At 49.5% G+C, this 18,012-nt stretch overlaps 1 protein-coding gene across 1 annotated transcript; it reads right to left on the reverse strand.

Annotated features, from left to right (window-relative positions):
- Window positions 1–4,819: 4,819 nt before the first annotated feature.
- TRIM45 (tripartite motif containing 45) lies at window positions 4,820–12,454 on the reverse strand. The gene is made up of 6 exons (XM_059466312.1): window positions 12,129–12,454; window positions 9,229–9,962; window positions 8,131–8,260; window positions 6,256–6,370; window positions 5,922–6,048; window positions 4,820–5,155 (listed from the first exon to the last, which is right to left on the reverse strand). The coding sequence occupies exons 1-6, from the start codon at window positions 12,452–12,454 to the stop codon at window positions 5,004–5,006; spliced, it is 1,584 nt and encodes a 527-aa protein (XP_059322295.1). The 3' UTR covers window positions 4,820–5,003.
- Window positions 12,455–18,012: the final 5,558 nt, after the last annotated feature.

An 18,012-nucleotide genomic window follows, 5' to 3' on the forward strand; every position in this document is an offset into this window, starting at 1 on the left:
CGGAGACAAGTCAAACACCAGGAGCCTGAAGGTCCCACACTGTTCAGCACAGCCCCTGCCTGTTTCATGATACATCCTCCCAAGCTGTCCTACTTAAATAACTGCACGCAGCTAAGGAGGGATGAGCCCAGGCACGGAACCCTCAGGAATGAGGAAACTCTGAGCATCTCAACTCCCCCCATGCCCAGGGCAGTCATAGGCAGGGAGGCCTGGTTAGACACTGGGGCAACAGGAGAGACCTCCTACACACCCATTTGAGAAACATGTCTTATTTAAGACAAAAAATGTTACAGCTTGTGGCTGGTAGCCAGCTAACCCTGGGGTTAGAGCGCACAAGTGTCCCAGGAGACCTGCAGCTTGGGGCTGCGTCATAACCAGGACCAGCTCAGGTCTCCCTACAAAAAGGTCCAACCACTTACCTGGCACTGGGCAGAGAGGTCCCACCTGAGGGTCCCCCTCCTGGCCCCATACACACTTTTGAGTTTCCCGTGCCTCTCTGTGCTGTGCTAAGAGGCTCCTACGAGCTCAGCAGTGCTCTCAGAGCCACACAGGTTTGGGAGCAGCCCCTGTTCTGACTGCTGTTTAATCCCACTGAACTCCCTCTGGCCAAACCACCTCTCACCCTCCCCCAAGGCAAGCTCCTGCTGCTCTTAGGTCTGCCAGGGTGGTGCACTTTGGGGAAAGGAGAGAAACTGGCACCTGCAAGGCCCTCCAAGTCTTTGCTTCTGGGCTTGGTCTCAGATGAGGCTGGGGGCAGGATGAGCATCTCTTGGGCTGAGAAGGGCAGAGAGGTTGTGAAAGAGAAGGGAAGGCAGCTTGCACCACCATGTTCTGTTTCCTGAAAGGGAACCTGCGTATCCTGACATCTACATCTGGACTGTGTTCTGGGGAGGATGGGAAAAAGGGGATTTTTTACAGTCTGTAGCTATCTCCAGCAAATTTGGATGGTTAGTGGGAGTGAACAGCTCTCCCATGCAGAGCTGAGGATGCCCACAGGAACTGGGAACAGTCCAGCATCTAAAAAACCAAACTACTTTGTCTGGAATAACCAGAAGTTATAATCAAGACCAATTAATACTGGTCAGTGGTGATAATCAGAAAAAATATCATGATTGTTTGTCAGCATCCTGCTGATTATTAAGCCTTTCATAATTTAGCAGTACAGTACAAGAAGCTAAGAATAGCTCTAGGCCACAGTGGCCCGGTGGGAAATTGAGAAATATCCTGTTGCCCTCAGTGACACTTGATTAATGGCTGAGGTGACACCAGATTTACAGCTGCGTGTGCAGACAAGGTGTCCCCTTTCCACTCCAGTTGACTCCAGGTCAGCCACAGCACACCCCATTGCACAGTCAACAACCAGGTTACTTCCACATTGGAAAAACATGTCTGCTTCTCGGGCACAGGCAGCTCCAGCAGGACCAGGGCCAGTCCCATTCCCCAGGGCAACACCACATTCATTCTGAGCAGATCCTACTGGAGCCTACTCCTGTCTGTATGCTCATACTGCAAAAAAAGCCCAAGTGGTTGGGATACTTCCCAAAGAAACCAAGGGTTTGTGACATGATCTGCCCAGGTCTTACCAATCTTGAATTTATTAGCAAATCCAGCCAAATGTGACAGCAGGATCTGGTCCCACATGCTCTGTGAGAGCTGGTGAGCACCTGGGACACATCAGCTGCCTTCACTGAGGAGAAGGCAACAGCAGGCACAAAGTGCTACCAGCTTTGCTGGGCCCAGCAGCTGCTGGTACCCTACAGAAGAGTTCCCTGCTTATGGGAAATTCACACCTCATTTCAGCATCACTGGAATGCTGCAAAAGCTATTGGTGAAGGAGAAGATGGAGTTGTGGCAAGCTCACCATTAGCCAAGTTTGACAGAGCATTCCACAGAGGTGTAGGCAACCAGTAAGCTGAAAGCGATGAAAGCTTTTCTTGGGGTTTGACCCAAAATGTAGGACATTCTTCCAGCTTTATGATCCCACATCTGTAACAATGATGTCAAGAGATGCTTGAGAAGTACCACAAATGAGAACACTAGTGATCTGGAAGGAGGAGAACTTGACACTGCCTTATTGGCAATACCTGTCCTCAGCCTCAACTGCCTGTGAAGGGAAGCTGGGAGCAGCAGCACTCAGAACAAGCCCTCACTTCTCAAAAGAGGAGTGCTGAGCCACCCTGGGCTGCAAACACACAAAGTCCTCCACACTGCATGTGGATCTGTCCCGACATGGCATTCCCTTTAGGTGGTGCATCCCTGTGAAGCGCCTTCTGCTGTGGGAAAAAGAAGAAGCCCATCCGAGCCAGAATCTGCTCTGCTCCTGACATCTTCTGGGACAAAATAGACACTGATGGTACAGGTGCAGTCGAGTCACCAGCGCGCTTTGGCTCTCAAAGGAGAGATACCTCAGCCTGACCCTGACTCTGCAAGCACCGTACATGGAGGCTTTCAGGTTCCAGGCATCCTTCCAGCTTTACCATAGTGTCTTGTTCTTCATGGTTTCTCTTCCAGCTACACTGTTTTCTTTATTGAGGCAGTAAATTCCCTTCTCTTGACTCTGAAAGCCCCTCCTCATGTTCATTTTTTCCCCAAATTTTGGAGACAAGCAATTTTATCAAGAGCTTTTGTCCTGGGAAAAGAAAAATATCAGTATCTACCAGTGCAGCCCTGTCAGCACTGCATTCATGTCTGTCTTGAAAATACCTTTATTATCTCAGGGACCAGCTGGACAGAAACAACATCATATAGCCCAGCAGACTAACTACACTTCCTAATGCACCTCCTGACCCAGATGTTTACCAACACAGCACTGGAAGCCTATCTGGGAATGAATGTTGGGGCCCAATGTCAGACTCCAGCAGATCATTTGTAAAGTGCTCTGAACTATAAAGACTGAGGCTGCTGTCAAATAATGGAAGAACAATCCGACCTAGCCCCCCCCACAAAATTACAAAGGTCATTAAATGTCTTTTATCAAGATTGGTTCAAGTTACCCTCATGCACAACCAACACCAAGCTCACAGTGGTAGCTGGCCAATGCTTCCTAATCCCTGGGACCAACTGGGCCTTCGAGTCTAACAGGAAGAAAAAATCAATACCAGGGCCTGACCCAAGCTGTCCAAAAACTGCTCTGCCCATATCAGATGGAGAGCTGCAGTTCAATGAAGGGTTTAAATTTCATTGGTGTAATTCTGACAAACAGCTTCTTGGAAAACATCAGCGACAGGGTGTGTAAGGGATACCTAACACAAAGAGAAAACACATTCCTCTGTCTGAGAGGACTACGATGTTTTTAGTCAGAAATTATGTGCCTAGAAGGTAGCGCTGTCCTTATGTGTTCCCTCTGCAAGTAAGCATGGAGGCTCTGAGAAAAAACTACACACCTAAGGGGTGGGGGAAAAGAATTGGAAAGACACAAAAAATTATGCATTTTGGTTTACATCACATTCTGCACTGAGCATTGACTGTACATAGCAAGGATGAGAAGGAGTTACTATTTGTTCCATTAATGGCTAACTCAAACTAAACTTTTGCTTTGAAATTTCAGACTCAGCAACCTTAAATTGCCTAACTTGGAGATTTAAACTGTCTAGCCTTCCCTGACTGTTTGACAGGGAAACTTTCTGGATGATTTATGGAAAGCTATAAACAGCATTTGCATAAGGATATCTATCTCCTTGGCTGAGAAGAAGTTCCAAAACTGGCTTTGTAAGAGGAACAAACAACAAATGGGAGACTTCTAAGGCTGAGCAAACAAACACAGTGCAGGTTTCTACTATTTACAAGCCAGCTGTCCTAACGCAGAATGCAAGACCCAGTCCTTGCTGTTGACAGCATTCCTCTCCCTCCCTGAGCTCCCAGCAGTGGGACCTTTGTGCCCAGCTCCTCGGGCAGAATTAGGAGGCCCTAGCCACACACACCTACTGGCAAGGTTACCCTCAGGGCAGTGGTGATCCCAGCCTCAATGACAGAAATGTGTTTTCTAAAGGAAGGTCTGCTTCACCCAGGCAAGCAGATGGCAGCAGGGTGGCAATTCCCCTTCCAGGGAAATGCCTCTTCTTCCTCATCACAGATTTCCCCAGCTATGGGTTGGTAAATGCCTTGTCAAGGTTGCACAAGCCAAATCCAGGAGTTTTGCTGTGTTCCATCTCCTGTGCTCCAGCTCTGGACAGACAATTGGACCTTGTGTCTGTGAGTCCTACTGGTGCTCAGACTGCACCCAGATCTTCCCTTGGTGAGCTGGGCACTCTCCTGGCTCCCCCACCACCCCCAGCAGTACCGTGTCCCACATCATCTCCATGGAGAACAAACAGGCCAGGTGAATGATACTCTGATTGCTGCTCCTATCAGTGCCAGGAGGTTTTCTGGGCCCTCCTGCAGATACATTACTGACTCACCTTGCCTGTACTTTGCAGGCAGGGTATAATGAGACTACAGTATACCCAGAGGAAAGGTAGGAGTTGCAAACAAAGAGCAGCTCCCAGAAGCTTGACTGTGCAATGTGCACACATCCAAGGCTGGAATCCAGATGCATATTCAACAGGGAGGCAGAAGCCCTATTCAGGTTGCCAAGCCCTTCCAAGGCATGATGACAAACCCTTTGGAATGAGCAGCTTTAACCTCATCAAGAAGGACAGCAGAGGCTGTTGACCCTGCAGAATAGGACACATCTTGACCCTGCTGTGAGGTTACTGCTCAGAATGAGTTTCCCCTTAGAGCATGTCCTCACAGGCCACAAGTCCTCAGAAGTGTAGGCAGCAGTACAATTCCCAGAATTTGTTCATATTTGAGCACAAAAATAACTTTGCATACACACCACTTGGTGGAACATAAGGCACAGTTTTTATTTTCCCTCATCCCGCCTCTCTCAACTCACACCCATCATGCTGTTTGCTGGCAGCAAGGCTGTGGCAGGGATCGATCATATGGATCCTCATGGATCATCTGTGCTCCTGGAGCAGCCAGCAGCAGTGCCCTGCACTCCCAGGAGCTCACCTGGCTGCTCAGAGTGCCACTGTCCTGAGCAAACTCCTCTGTGAGGTGTCACTGGGGGGCCCACACAAACACTCTGAGCTCTCCTTCACTTGTCCACAGCATGACCAGTGGTGGCAGCCAGGGTGACCTTTGTGTCCATGGCCACAGCCTTGGTACCCACCTGCAAGAGAAGAGGCACCAAAGTGGGCCAGAAAATCTCAGTGTGGTATAGGCTTTGGCCCCAGGACTTCTCTAAAGTGTGCTGATGAGAATGCAGCATATTCAAAGCCAAAATTGCCAGGACCCCATAAATAAAGAACAACTCAATAGCTGGGGAAAGCTGATGATTTCCATTCCCTTGCCTGTTGAATACAGCAAGACATGGGCATCCAGAACCCCATGCCAACTGCTTGTGGCTATGGCCAAAGATACAGATCAAGCACAGAAAAAGGAAGAGGTTAGTTCTATCCTAAAAACACACAAAACACATGATGACACATGCAGGTGAAGCACAGGGAAGATGGTTGGGATTAAACAAGCAAGGGAGTGGAACTCTTGTCCTAAACACGGACTAAGGCTTCTCCAGAGCTGGTCACTGTGTGACACAGCCCACAAGCTCCCAACATGTCCGCACTGGAACAGGAACACTGCAGGTGCAATGCTGCTCAGCCTCACTCAGAAGGGCTGAAAGGCTGAGGTGCCCTGCCCCACCTCCTGCACAGCTGGCTCAGGTCCCTGACTATGGGATGTGCCATAAAGCCCCTCTGTGTGTCCTGCTGCATCTCTCCCTGCTGCAGTCACCCCACCAGAACAGGTGTACCCACAGTCCACCACATTCCTGGTGCATGTCCAAGGTGGGAGTTGGCTGAGAGTATCTCCTCACACCTCCATCCACTAGGGAGGACCAGTGCAGCAAATCCTCCTGGTGCCAGCAGCTGAGCACCCACCTGGCATGGTGCCACCACAGGCACAGCGAGCGGCTTTCTGGCCTCCACTGGAGCAGAAGGTGCAGCAGTGAAACACCCCCTGGTGCTCCCGGAACTTGGGCTTCACTGTCAGAGTGAAGGGAGAGCCCTGCAGGGGACAAGCAAACAGAGAGATGCTGTCAGATGTGTCTGCATTCCCAGACACCATCTGGGTGACCCTGTCAGTCACAGATCACTAAGCTCAGCCTTGAACTGCTACAGGGTAGAAATAATCCTTAGACAGATTTGAAACAAATGCCTAAGAAAAGAAAAGTAGGTACAGAAGAAGCAGTGCAAGAGAAACAAGAAATGCTACCTGCACATGTTGCCCTTTCACACAGACGCAGACAGCATACAAGCCTGGCTCCTCAGGGCTGTAGGAAATACAGTAGGTCCCATCACCATTATCACACACTGTTGGCTTGACTGCACTGTGAACAGTGGAGAGAAACCCAAGAGGTCAGTGACTGGCAGAAAATTGCTTTAAATGTAAACCAGAGTTTGGCCTAGAGTGGCTTTCACACACCCCTGCTGCTGGAAGCTGCAATTACCATACAAAGGAAGTCACACAAAGCCAGTTGCTCTGCAAGGATTTGTAGCAACCTGCACACCGAAAGGCAGAAGATGACACATAGCACACTTACAACTCAGACAGTCTCATCAGATAAGAGCCCACAGAAATGGGGTAAATTCACAGCCCCAGCAAGCAGCTACCTACAGAAAAACCTATTAAGAAGATATGATATAATAGGGTAAGATTGAACCACTTTAAACACTATCCCAACTGCACTGACCCAACTCTTCCCTTCAACAATGAGGAGTTCTAGGTCCCTGCTGGTAAACTCTCCCTTTTCCTAGTGAAGCTCCTTGTGTTTCACAGGGAATTCTGGTGAACAGAGTGCTAGAGAGAAAGCCTCAGCTGGTTACTCGAGGATAAATTGCCTGCTCCACAGGAAGATGGAAAACTTTTCACAGACAATTATCAGGCAGCTCTGCACAGAGGAAGGTGTTCTTGCTAATCCCTGCTAATTAGTCTCCCGGGCCCCATGACATGACAGTTTATAATCTGTATTCCCCACCCCCAACACTTCACATCAATACAGCTGCCTACATAATTTCCTGCCATGAACTGTGTGGTGATACCTCATGCTCTTCTGCAGCTGTTGTGCATCAAAGCAAAGCCAGACAGCTTTCAGCAACCCATGCAGCAAGTGCATGCAGCCAAGACAAGAAACAGAGTTAATGTGGCCACAGCGACCTCTACCCCATCAAGAGAAATCCAGAAATCCCTGGGGCATGCACCTTCCTACATTATGGGTGCACTTATGGAAAAAAGGTGCATTGGAACAATACATGATGCTCTATTGATAAGCATCTGTGCAGCCAGCACTGCCTCTGTGTGCTTTGTCAACACAGCAAAGGGTTTTAGCATCCTGTCCCTTTTTTTCATCAGGTCATCCCATCATGAGTGTTCCTGGAACAAATTAATGCTGGCATCTGGTTCCAGCTACTATAAAACAATAGATGTTTTTCTTAAGAACTAACGCCCAACTGGGTCTGCTTTTATGCCTGGCTACTCTTTAGTGACAAGTGTTTGGAAACAGTTATAATTTTTTTCTGGTTGGTCATTTTCCTTGTGGAAACACTGAGGAGCTCAAGTGCAGCCTTTCCTGGTTTTGCCAGAAAACCTTCAAACATGTTACAGTATTCAATGCTTGCAACTACAGGAAAAAGAACTAAAGCACAACACAGATTCTTTCTCCAGAACATGAAGAAGGCACTTCCATCAGCTGTCAGAGGTTCGTGGTGCTGGTGAACTGACTGACTTGTGACTGCCATACAGGGGTTGCAATCACTTACACTGATTAGGCTTTAACAAAAGCAGGAGCCCCAGGTGTCTGCTGGGAGCAGTGAGAAGGAACAACAGCAACACACACAAGGAGAGTTGAATCCTTTAAGAAGCTCAGATCACTCAAAGACTTAATACAAATCTCTGTCAGCAAATCTCAGCAATCACTGTCCAGCCAAACACAACCACTAGGAAGCAGTGTGGGAAAAAGAGTAGTGCCTTTTCCTCTACAGATTCTGACCCACATGCTGAAAGACACACCCCCACCCACCTAAGCAAGCAGGGAGCCAGGATAAGGGAGCAGAAAGGCTAAGCCAGGGATTTCCTGTGTGAGATACCCACCAGTGGCTCTTGTCCCTGTGGGTGATGGTGACGCGCACAGCCTCTCCTCCCCGCCCCAAGCGCTCCCCCGCAGTGTCCCTGCACAGCAGGGTAAAGCCACTCAGCTGGCTCTGACGGGCACTGTGGAGATCTGGGGAAAAACAAACACCAAACCAGAAAGAAACAGAACTTCAAAGGATTCGAGTCAAGCCATCACTGCCACCTCCCACCTATTTTGCAGAGTTGTAGCTCCATCAGAGCACAGCCAGGACTTTGCTTCCAGGTTTTACAGCTCCTTCCACACACAGGGAAAAGTCAACACAACTCTGGGTATCAGGAGAGAGTGGGAGCCATGGGTTCTGAGAGATGTCTGGCAGGTTTAGCCCAGAGATCTGCACAGACCATTGGGGTGTTTTTGTCTGTCACTCTAAGCCCAGCTGGCACCTTCCCAGAAGGTCTCAAGATGCTCCATGCAACCCAGAGGAAAAAGGACCAGCCCCACTGTGCCCCAGAGAACTCAACACCCACACTTTGGCATGGAAGGGACTGAACAAGCTCTGGGTCTGTCTCATCTGCCCTGCACAGACCATTACTGACCACAGCTGGCTGTGCTCTGTGGGATGGGCTGAACATTATCTGTTTGCTGGCCCAGCTCCAAGTCCTTAGTGAGCAAATACCCATAAAACCATCAAGGTATTGCCAGGTACTCCTATAGCCATCTCAGCAGAAGCTGGAATGTAAAAACTTAATCAGCCACAAAGGGGATCTGCCTGGGCTCATGCTGCAGAACAGCCTGGAGCACCAGCAAAGCATCACCTCCTGCTACTGCAGGTGCCATTCCCACCCCCTGAGTGAGCCCTCCTCATGTCTCAGCCCCATGCTGAGGCTGCTGATGTTGTGGAGGGTAGTGCCCTGTGCTCTGCACACCTGGAAGAGAAAAGCTGCCTGGTTCCCTGCCCAGCACAGCTCCCATAGGCAGGCAGTGCAACCTCTGCTCAGTGTCTGCACAGCAGGGAGCCAACAGTGCCAGAAGCTGCACACCATGTGGGTACAGAGAGCAGAGGGGTGACTTCAGGGAGCAGTGCACTCCCACTCAGCTGCTGTACAGCACCCCATTACCTTCCCCATGCAGGGTACATCTGGCTGGATCGACCACTTTATTGAGAATGGCCCCAAAAACTTCATAGCCACAGCACTGCCCTGCCCTCTCGTGGGGGGAGAAGTGGATCCTGTCATCCACGCTGGGGTGGGTGCTGTAGGCAACGCTGTTGAGCTGTGTCAGACGGCTGGACACCACCCCTTTGGAGACCAGGATCTCCACATCTGAGCCGCTCGTCAGGAGGTGCTCCGTGAACTCCACGCCTGTCCTCATGTCCAGCAGCAGCTGCTGCAGCTGCGCCTTCTGCAAGTGCAGCAGGTTTTCCTTCTGCACCTTCAAGTCCTCCAGCTGCTTCAGCAGCCGGTCCCGGTGCTCCTCAATGGCTTTCACGTAGCCCCTGGCAAAGAGGCAGATCTCCGCGGCCACTGCCTCTGCGCGGCTGCGGACAGCGCCGCCCATCTCATCGACCTGGCTCAGCACATCCTCCAGGGTGTCCAAGTGCCGCCGGCTGCTCTGCAGCAGCTCCCGCAGGGCGTCCCCGTGCCGGTGGATGACATTGCTGGCGAAGTCACAGGGGTGCTGGCGGTGCCTGCCCAGCACGCAGTCCCGGCACACGGGCTGGTCACACTGCTCGCAGAACAGCTGCAGCTCCTCCGTGGGATGGGAGGGGCACAGGAGAGGCTTCCCGGCCTGGCTGCAATCCTTGGTGCTCTCCAGCTCTGTCACAGCATGGGAGGCCGTTTTCTTCTGTCTCCTAGGCAGGAGCAAACACCAATCACTTTATGCATGTTGGACACAAAACACAACAACTGAGACCTTTTGCAAACGCCTATTTGCAACGGGCTGCAAGTCACAGTGTGCACTGCTCCCTCCTGTCTCCACTGAAATTCCCTGAAAGGACTTGTGCTCCCAAGAACCAGGCTCCACACAAAGGAGGAGCTCGTTAGGGGCTGCTCCCAAGCTTCCAGAGTCCCCCTGAGTGCATGGTCAGCCCGGATTTCAGACACAAGGCAAATGAGCTCTGATATCCCTTAGGGGAAAATCTCATTCAGGCCACTGCCAGAAGACAGTCAAACAGTCAAACATTTAATGTTCCAAAAGTCAAACCTGGCTTCCTTCTGCTTGCCAGGTTAGGTTCTGCTCAGAAGAGACCAAAGATGGGACACAAAGAACCTGTTATACCCCAGACATCTACCATGTCACAGGGCAGCACTAGAATATTTCCATTCTTTGCTATTTTGGACACTGGGGGTTAGTTTTTGAGAAGGATGTAAAACCCTCCTCTCCTAATTTGTCTCCTGCACTAATGACTTGTGGCAGTGCAATGGGAGCTCCAAGCCATAACCAAAGACACTCCAAGGACCAAGCTCTGCAGAGTTGCTCTGGAAACACAAAGCAACCTCACCACAGGCTCTTATGCTTCTCCTTTTGCTTCCCACTAACCTCCCTTAGATGCAGCACATTTTCAAAGCCTTCCAGTGTTGTGTGACTTCAGTCTAAGATCTCTCTCACTTGTTCCCAGGAGCACAACCATGGCACTCAGAACCATAGAAACCTTCCCTACACACCAGGAAATCCTTTCAAAATGGTTTTCCTTAGCCCTCTGACATCAACTAAAACAAGTGAGTCTGTAGAAGCCAGTGGGGTGAAAAAATGATAGCCGTAAATACTTTAGGAAGAGGGTCACTCACAGGGACAAATTTTCTGCTGCTTTCTCTCTTCTGAAGTTATCTCTGGCAGAGCAGCAGGCTGCTATTCAAGGTCTCTTATCACTCTTCAGCAGCTCCACGGGGTATGAGGCATTAGCTAATCAGAATGGTATGCTGAAAATTACACCCGGAGTAGAAAGGTAACTAAGAGCCTAAACTATTTTCCCCACAGGCACCACTATGTGCAGGGGGGCAGGGCAGGAGGAATATGTCTCAGTTCCTTCTGGGGAAAGAATTTGCTAATCAAGCCGAAAGGAGTAGCAAACATGGAGGGAACAGGCTGAGTTGCTTAACCCAGGCTGAGGCTTCCCTGGCTTGTGCTGTTGGGTGTTTTTCTGACCCTGCCTGTCACCTCCTTGCTTCAGAAAGCCATTCAGGCTTTACATCACTTTCCGTCTTTAGTGCCTTTTGTCCTCTGAGAGATTGCCTGGCTTACAGGCCTCTGCATCCCTCCCCTCTTTGACTCCTAACTCTGCTGCAATTACCTCTTGTTTCTGCAATAATTCTACAACATGCGTCAGACAAGCACACAGGTTGATCATCAGCAGGTAGCAACCACACTAGGCAGGACTTCCACAGGACTTTCACTTTGCCTAAGCGCGCCTTTACACACAGACACAGTAAATGGTCCTGCAGGTGGAGAGAGGCAGAGCAGCAACTTAACATTCCCCTTTTCCTTTGGGAGATGTGTCTTCCCTTTGGGAGATGTGTCTTTTCCAAGGCAGGACAGTACAGCATGTGAGGCTCTTGTCCTGCTGGTACCTGCCCATACCCCTGCCTGTAGCCCAGTGACACTAAACTGAGGTGCTATCCAGCATGTGGACACCACTACAGGCAAAAGGTGGCTTGATTTTGGACTCAGTGGCCAATAACATGGCTGATGGACCTATTCCTGGGAAGTTCAAGAAGTGTTTGAACAACACTCACAGGCTCATGAAATCCCTGGGGCTGTCTTGGGCCAGGACTTGGACTCCATGATCCTTGGGGGTCCCTTCCAGCTCCAGACATTGTATGATTCCATGCTAGCAGCTTGCTCATCCCCACCCGTGTACAGAGCATCCCTGCGGACATCCTCAGGCCAGGGGTTGTGAGCAGTGGGCAACAGCCGGGAGACACGCCAATTCTTGCTCCGGCTCGCCCTGAGCGGGTCCGTGCCCGCTGCGCCCTCCCTCAGCCGCGTGTCCCGCTGTCCCCGTCCCGCCGCCGCTCACCTGTGCGCCCGGCAGCAGAAGCGGCACAGGCGGAGGCCGCAGGTCAGGCACCGCCCGGCCGCCGCCCCGTCGGCGCAGAGGTCGCACCCGGCGGCGGCCCGGCCGCGGCTCCGGGCCAGGCAGTCGGGGGGGAGCTGCCCCACGCCGCCGGCCGGCAGCGACAGCTCGGCGTCGCACACCGGGCACAGGACGGGGCGGGCGGCGCCCGGCGGCCCCTCCGGCGGCCCGAGCCGGCGCAGGCAGGGCTCGCACAGCGAGTGCAGGCAGGGCAGCAGCCGCGGCGAGGCGCAGGGCTGGGCGCACTGCGGGCAGCGCGGCCCCGACATGCCGGCAGCCCGCGCGGCCCCTCACGGCCGCTCCGCCGAGCATTCCCGTCGGGAACGCCTCGCGCCGCCCCATCCCACACCGCGGGTCCTTCCCCGCCCCGGCGCCGCCCGCCCCGTGAGGAGCGCGGGGGCCGCGCTGTGAGGGGCGGGGGCTGCCCGGGGACCCTGGTGCTGCTGCCTGCCCCGCCGCTCCTCCTCCGGGGAAGGCGTCCGGAGGGATCCGGCAGCGCCCCTTGTCCTCGTCCCCCTCACCGAGGGGCGCAGGGACGGACCCGCTGCTCCCGTCCGCTGGCACCTGCGGGGCTGTCTCCGCGGTTGTGTGGGAAACGGCCCCTTCCCACCCCACCGCCGGCAAATCATGCTTCCACTTTAGTTCAAAACTTCCAGGTTTACCGCCTGACCGGCCACTGCAGCCTCTTTGTCCGTCTGCTGGATGCCTTCAGGCCTTTTTCGTTCGGATCACTGGAGAGCTGAGCGAGAGCGGTGAAACTTTACCTGGGACGGTGCAAGGCGGCCGGGCTTCCCTGCGGCTGCCCACCACGACGGGCTGGTGGCTGTCCTCAGTCACTGTCCCGGGAATTGGGAATGCTGCACAAGGCAGGCTTGGAAAGCCCAACGTCAGTGAAGCCCTGCATGATGCCCCGTGGACTTTGATGGCATCTACACGGTTGTCTTTATTGGTCTGATGTGTAAGCTCTTCAAAGGCTGAACGCAATTCTTCTTGTTTTGAAAAACGCTCTTTTCTATAAAGTGTTCTCTAGAGTACTGCATTCAGCCCTCAATAATTGAACTTTTTACCAGCCTCTCCATTAGCTTGCCCAGGACATTCAGTAATTTACCTGTCCCATCCTGCTGGCCGTTTTGAATATAATGTAATGTGAAGAGCATTTGAGACTTCTGGAGTTTCAGTTCCCTAAGTCAAAAATCAACAGCCAGGAAGATTTCCAGCCAGGTTTTTGTTTTTACAACCAAATGGACCTCTCTGTCCCTTCAGAGAGCAGTAGATAAATACTTAATATCTGTATATAACACCAGTAAATATTTCCTCTGTAACAGATGTTAATGCCACTCTGATGCCCAATGGCTTAACACAAAAATCATCTTCTTCTTCTGATACACTCAAAAACATTTCTGTGTCTTTTATGTTGTAATACAAGATCAAAGTTTTAGGTCATGATGAAGTGTTTTCAACCTCAAAGCCAATCAAAAGAAGAAAGATGTTCCAACAGCCTTCTTCACATTAACTATTAGCAAGTGCAGTGGTTACAGAGGTTAGAGAGGATAAAAGCTGCAGTAATTGTGAGAGAAGATTACTTGATAACAATATTCAATATTGTCACAAAGAAAGACTGGTTTTTTTAATCATGCTGGAGGAAAGAATAGTAAATGGCCCTGTAAATGTGGGTGTGGGAAGAAAACTGGGGAAGAGTCATAATGTCACCATTGTGCAGAGAAGGTCAGCTACCTAGAGAACAGCAGCATCTTCCATCACTGCAGAGAGATGGTGGAATAAGCCACGACTGGCAGTGGCAGAGGAAATCTGAGGATCCAGCCCAGCTGATCGGATCACCTGCCCTGCCACTGCTCAGGTTGGAGCACAGATTGCTGCTGAGTAATGCATTTATGAGTTACCAGTACAAAGCAGGAGCACTCTTGGGGCAATTAGAAGAAATTGCAGTGAAATGGGCTGGAGAGAATCAAGGGAACCCTGTGAGACTTGGGGAAAGAAAGAAAAAACAGAAATCCAGAAAAAAAAAAAAACCAAACCAAAAACTGAACCCTCAAAACAGGAGCTGCATTAGTACAAACTCATGATTCCCTTTGGTTACCTTCTCCATAATATTGCTTTCTTGGGTACCGTCAGCCAGTGGAGGAAGCCCCTGTACCACTACATCCTAAATTGGAGAGGGACAAGAAAACTGGAGCTCTGTGAATATCTCCAATTAAGCACATTGTTCTGCAAAGCACTGCAAGAACTTGACTGAGAGACCCTCTCCCATCTTGGATTATTCAGAGTTTGCTTTGTAACTGATCAAAATTTACAGATGAAGAATCCAATGTGTTAATTTCTATACGCTGGAAGGCAATAAAGGAGCATAGTTACATAAATAAAGCAATGATAATGTCATTCAAATTAAGCCAGTGTTTTCCTTTTCCACAAGAGTTGACGGATAGCTGATTATTCTCATTTGACCCAAGATCTATTTGAAATTAAGTCCTCTTTAAACTTGTTTTCCTGCCCCTATTGTTAATGATGCCTATCAGAGCCTCCCAGAGTAATTGCTCTGAGTGATCTGGTCTTTCCCCACTTGACTTTCACTGCCAGTTCCTTCCTCTTTTTCCTGTTTATCTGCTTCTCATTTTCTATGATTAAGCACTAGATCATTACACTGAGATACGGAGTATTTGTTTCCTTCTCCCTTCTTGTCAAGGACTTGTGACTAATATTTCCATTGTATTTCCTAATTAGTCTCTTCTGGGGAAAGCTTTATGCTGCTTTCCCATTAATATTTTTATGAAGGAATATTGGTAGAACTTTTTGTAGCATGTTCAAAAAAATCTTTAAAGCACGATTTCCCTCCTAGACTCTGTGAGGGGTGTTGGCATAGTCCATTTATTAAATTTTGAATTGGATGCCTCATGCTTTCCTGAACTTATTTACTCTGATAATTTTAGGGAGTTGTTTCTGGATATCCTGTTTTAAGAAACAAATAAACTGAAAAAGTGGTGAAATGGAAGTCATTAGTGAACAGGACTGAAGAAAAGTCCAAGATGACTTGTTGACAGAAACCTGAGAATTTGTCCAAGTAGCAGAGCTTAGCTAAATGGCAGCCAGAGGAGTGTGGAAAATTACTTATTTGGGGAATTTACAAAGGAAAGACAAGTAGAACATACTGTTGGCTTCTTTCCTGCTGAGCAGGAAACAAGAGCAGTTTTGCTGTGAAATTTGTCAGCCCTGGGAACTACTGTGTTTCAGAGACTTCTCTGAATGTGGCAGAGCTGGCAGGCTTGGTCTGGGAGTACTTGATTCACCATAACCCAGCTGACAGCTCTTCCCCTGTATATCAACCTCAAGAAAATCCAAGAAAGGATTTGCAAACATCTCCCAATTTAGGCAGAACCTCTCCCTCAGTCAGCTAACGATGCATTTGAAATGATGTGGCAATTGAATGGTGAGAGGAGCATTTCTGTGAGGCACAGAGGTGGTGTCATTCCCAGCCCTCACTTTCTGCATCCAGCCTGATGCCCATGGTCTCACCACACTATGGGTAAAAAATTTCTTCCTAACATCTAACCTAACTCTCTCCTTTTTTACTTTAAAACCATGGATGTTTTAAAAGGAGGTGCCATTTGACCTTTACTTGTGCTGAGCCTCAAACACACACAAGTAAATTGCCCCAAGCCCAAGTCTCACATGACAAAATTTCTGCAAGCCGATGGCACATGGGGGAATGTGACAGCTGCACCAGAAGGACGACACTGATCTCCTGCTTGGGAACACCACTTGGGACAGAGAGAGAGGCCTTCTGTCCTGAGATGTCTCACATATTCTACAAAGCATTCCTAGGGGAACTCACTCTTCAGAGAAACACCAACACCTTCACTACTAAATATCTCCCTTTGCACATACACACTCTTTTAAATTTGCCAGTAGCTTTTAGTCTTCAGGCTTGTGTTGAGCATTGGAGACAAAACTAAACTGAATCCCAAGTTACCTCATTTAACATAAGCCCATGTATCTTCATTTTCATGCTGGACTCCAAAGTATTTCTGTGAGCTGCTGCTGTCACACATCAAACCTGTGCTCCAGCAGGACTTCAGCCACTGCAGTGTGACCTGGGAGAGGTGAAGGAGGAAGGCAGCCAAACACCACACCTGGCACCTAAACCTCTGCCCCTCACTGAGTAATCACACATCATCACACATGGACTTGGCTTAACCCTGAAATATCAAACAGAAGGGGATAGGGCATGGAGATGGGCTAACACTTAAAGCATAGAAAGAAAGCAGCAAAAGATGTGTGGATCTCTCTTGTCCTCCAAATTTGTGACAGGAAACACAGTCTGAAGTGGTCCAGCATTATCCCTTTCAGTTGGCAGCAGCAGCTCTTTGAAGACCAAAGCAGCTGCAGCCAAACCACCCAGCAACACAGGATTTGTGCAGACTTGCCCTTGCTGTGGCTTCTGACCAGACATTCCTGCTTTCCCCTCCTGCCTGCAGCTTTCCAGCCACCTGCTGCCACTTTCAGCTTTCTGCTGCTATATATATTCTTTTTAATCTCTCCTGAATCCTGCCTACGTTTTCTGAAGGGAAGATGAAACTGGATTTTTTTCCAAGGAGGCTTTTCTAAGGAAGCAAGTTCTTTGTGATGTCAGCCCATTAATCTTTTTTAGCTTCCCTTCAGCCATATTTGAGAGAGGGAAGTGATCTGAAAGGCTGTAAGTTTCTACATGCAGAAGATCATAGAATCATTGAATACTCAGAATTGGAAAGGACCCACAAGGATCATTGAATTCCAACTCCTGGCCCTGCACAGGACAGCCCCAAGAACCACACCATGTACCCAAGAATATTGTCCCATCGCTTTTTGAACTCTGTCAGGCTTGGTGCTGTGCCCACTTAATACTGATGCTACTGATGCTGAGAAGACAAATGGAGTTGTTTTTTTTTTTTTCTTTTCCTTCACTGCTAGGACCACGAGACAGAAGGATATTACAAGAGGGTATTTCACTGAGATAGAGCTAAGAACAAAAATCTGGCCTTCCTGCAGGGCAGCGAGAGAAGGGAATTCCCTTGGATGAGACTTGAGGTCAGTATGACGCCTGACCAAGCATGCTTTTACTCATACATGTACACACAAAGAAATAGAAAATCTGATTGCCTGCAACAGGTGTGCAGGAAGACTAGTTCCCTGCAGGAGCAGATGTCAGTCTCATGAGAGTCAGCACTTTGTTTCAGACAGGTAGAGGCCAGCCTGCTTATCAAGCAGCAAAGCTTGAGTTGGTGAGTCGAATTCTAGCAACAGCTGCAGTTTGTTTCTTGGTCTAGAACAGACAAAAAACCAACCCTCCCATAAAACTCTCTGCACTAGCAGTTTCTCAGACACTGCCTCAAGCTTCACTAACCTTCAGCATTCCAGCAAACACACTTCCCTGAAATCCCAGGGGCAGCTCATTTCTAACCACAAGAACACTGTGTGACCCCAGCCTGAACCACAGCAAGTCACCGGCTGTGGAGGAGATGGTGGGAGGTGACTGGAGACATCTGGAGTGGAAGTGTCCCTCCCATTTAGAGACTTCCAAGTTAAAGAAAATAGATGACTCAAAGAATGAATTCCAATCCTGCATTCTAAAAGGAATTCTCATTAATTCCAGAGCACTTGTAGCAAACATTAGCAGAGGCAACAGCATTAACCTGTGGCACTATGGTTATTGCTAGTAGTCCCATCCCAACTGTTTAACTGTTATTTCACAAAATACAGAAATATAAACTTTCTTCACTTCCCACTGGAAAAATAAATCATGGAAGCATCAATGAATACTTGAACAGATCCTCTT

The sequence above is a fragment of the Ammospiza nelsoni genome, chromosome 2 (genome assembly GCF_027579445.1).
Source record: "Ammospiza nelsoni isolate bAmmNel1 chromosome 2, bAmmNel1.pri, whole genome shotgun sequence".
Classification (NCBI taxonomy): domain Eukaryota; kingdom Metazoa; phylum Chordata; class Aves; order Passeriformes; family Passerellidae; genus Ammospiza; species Ammospiza nelsoni.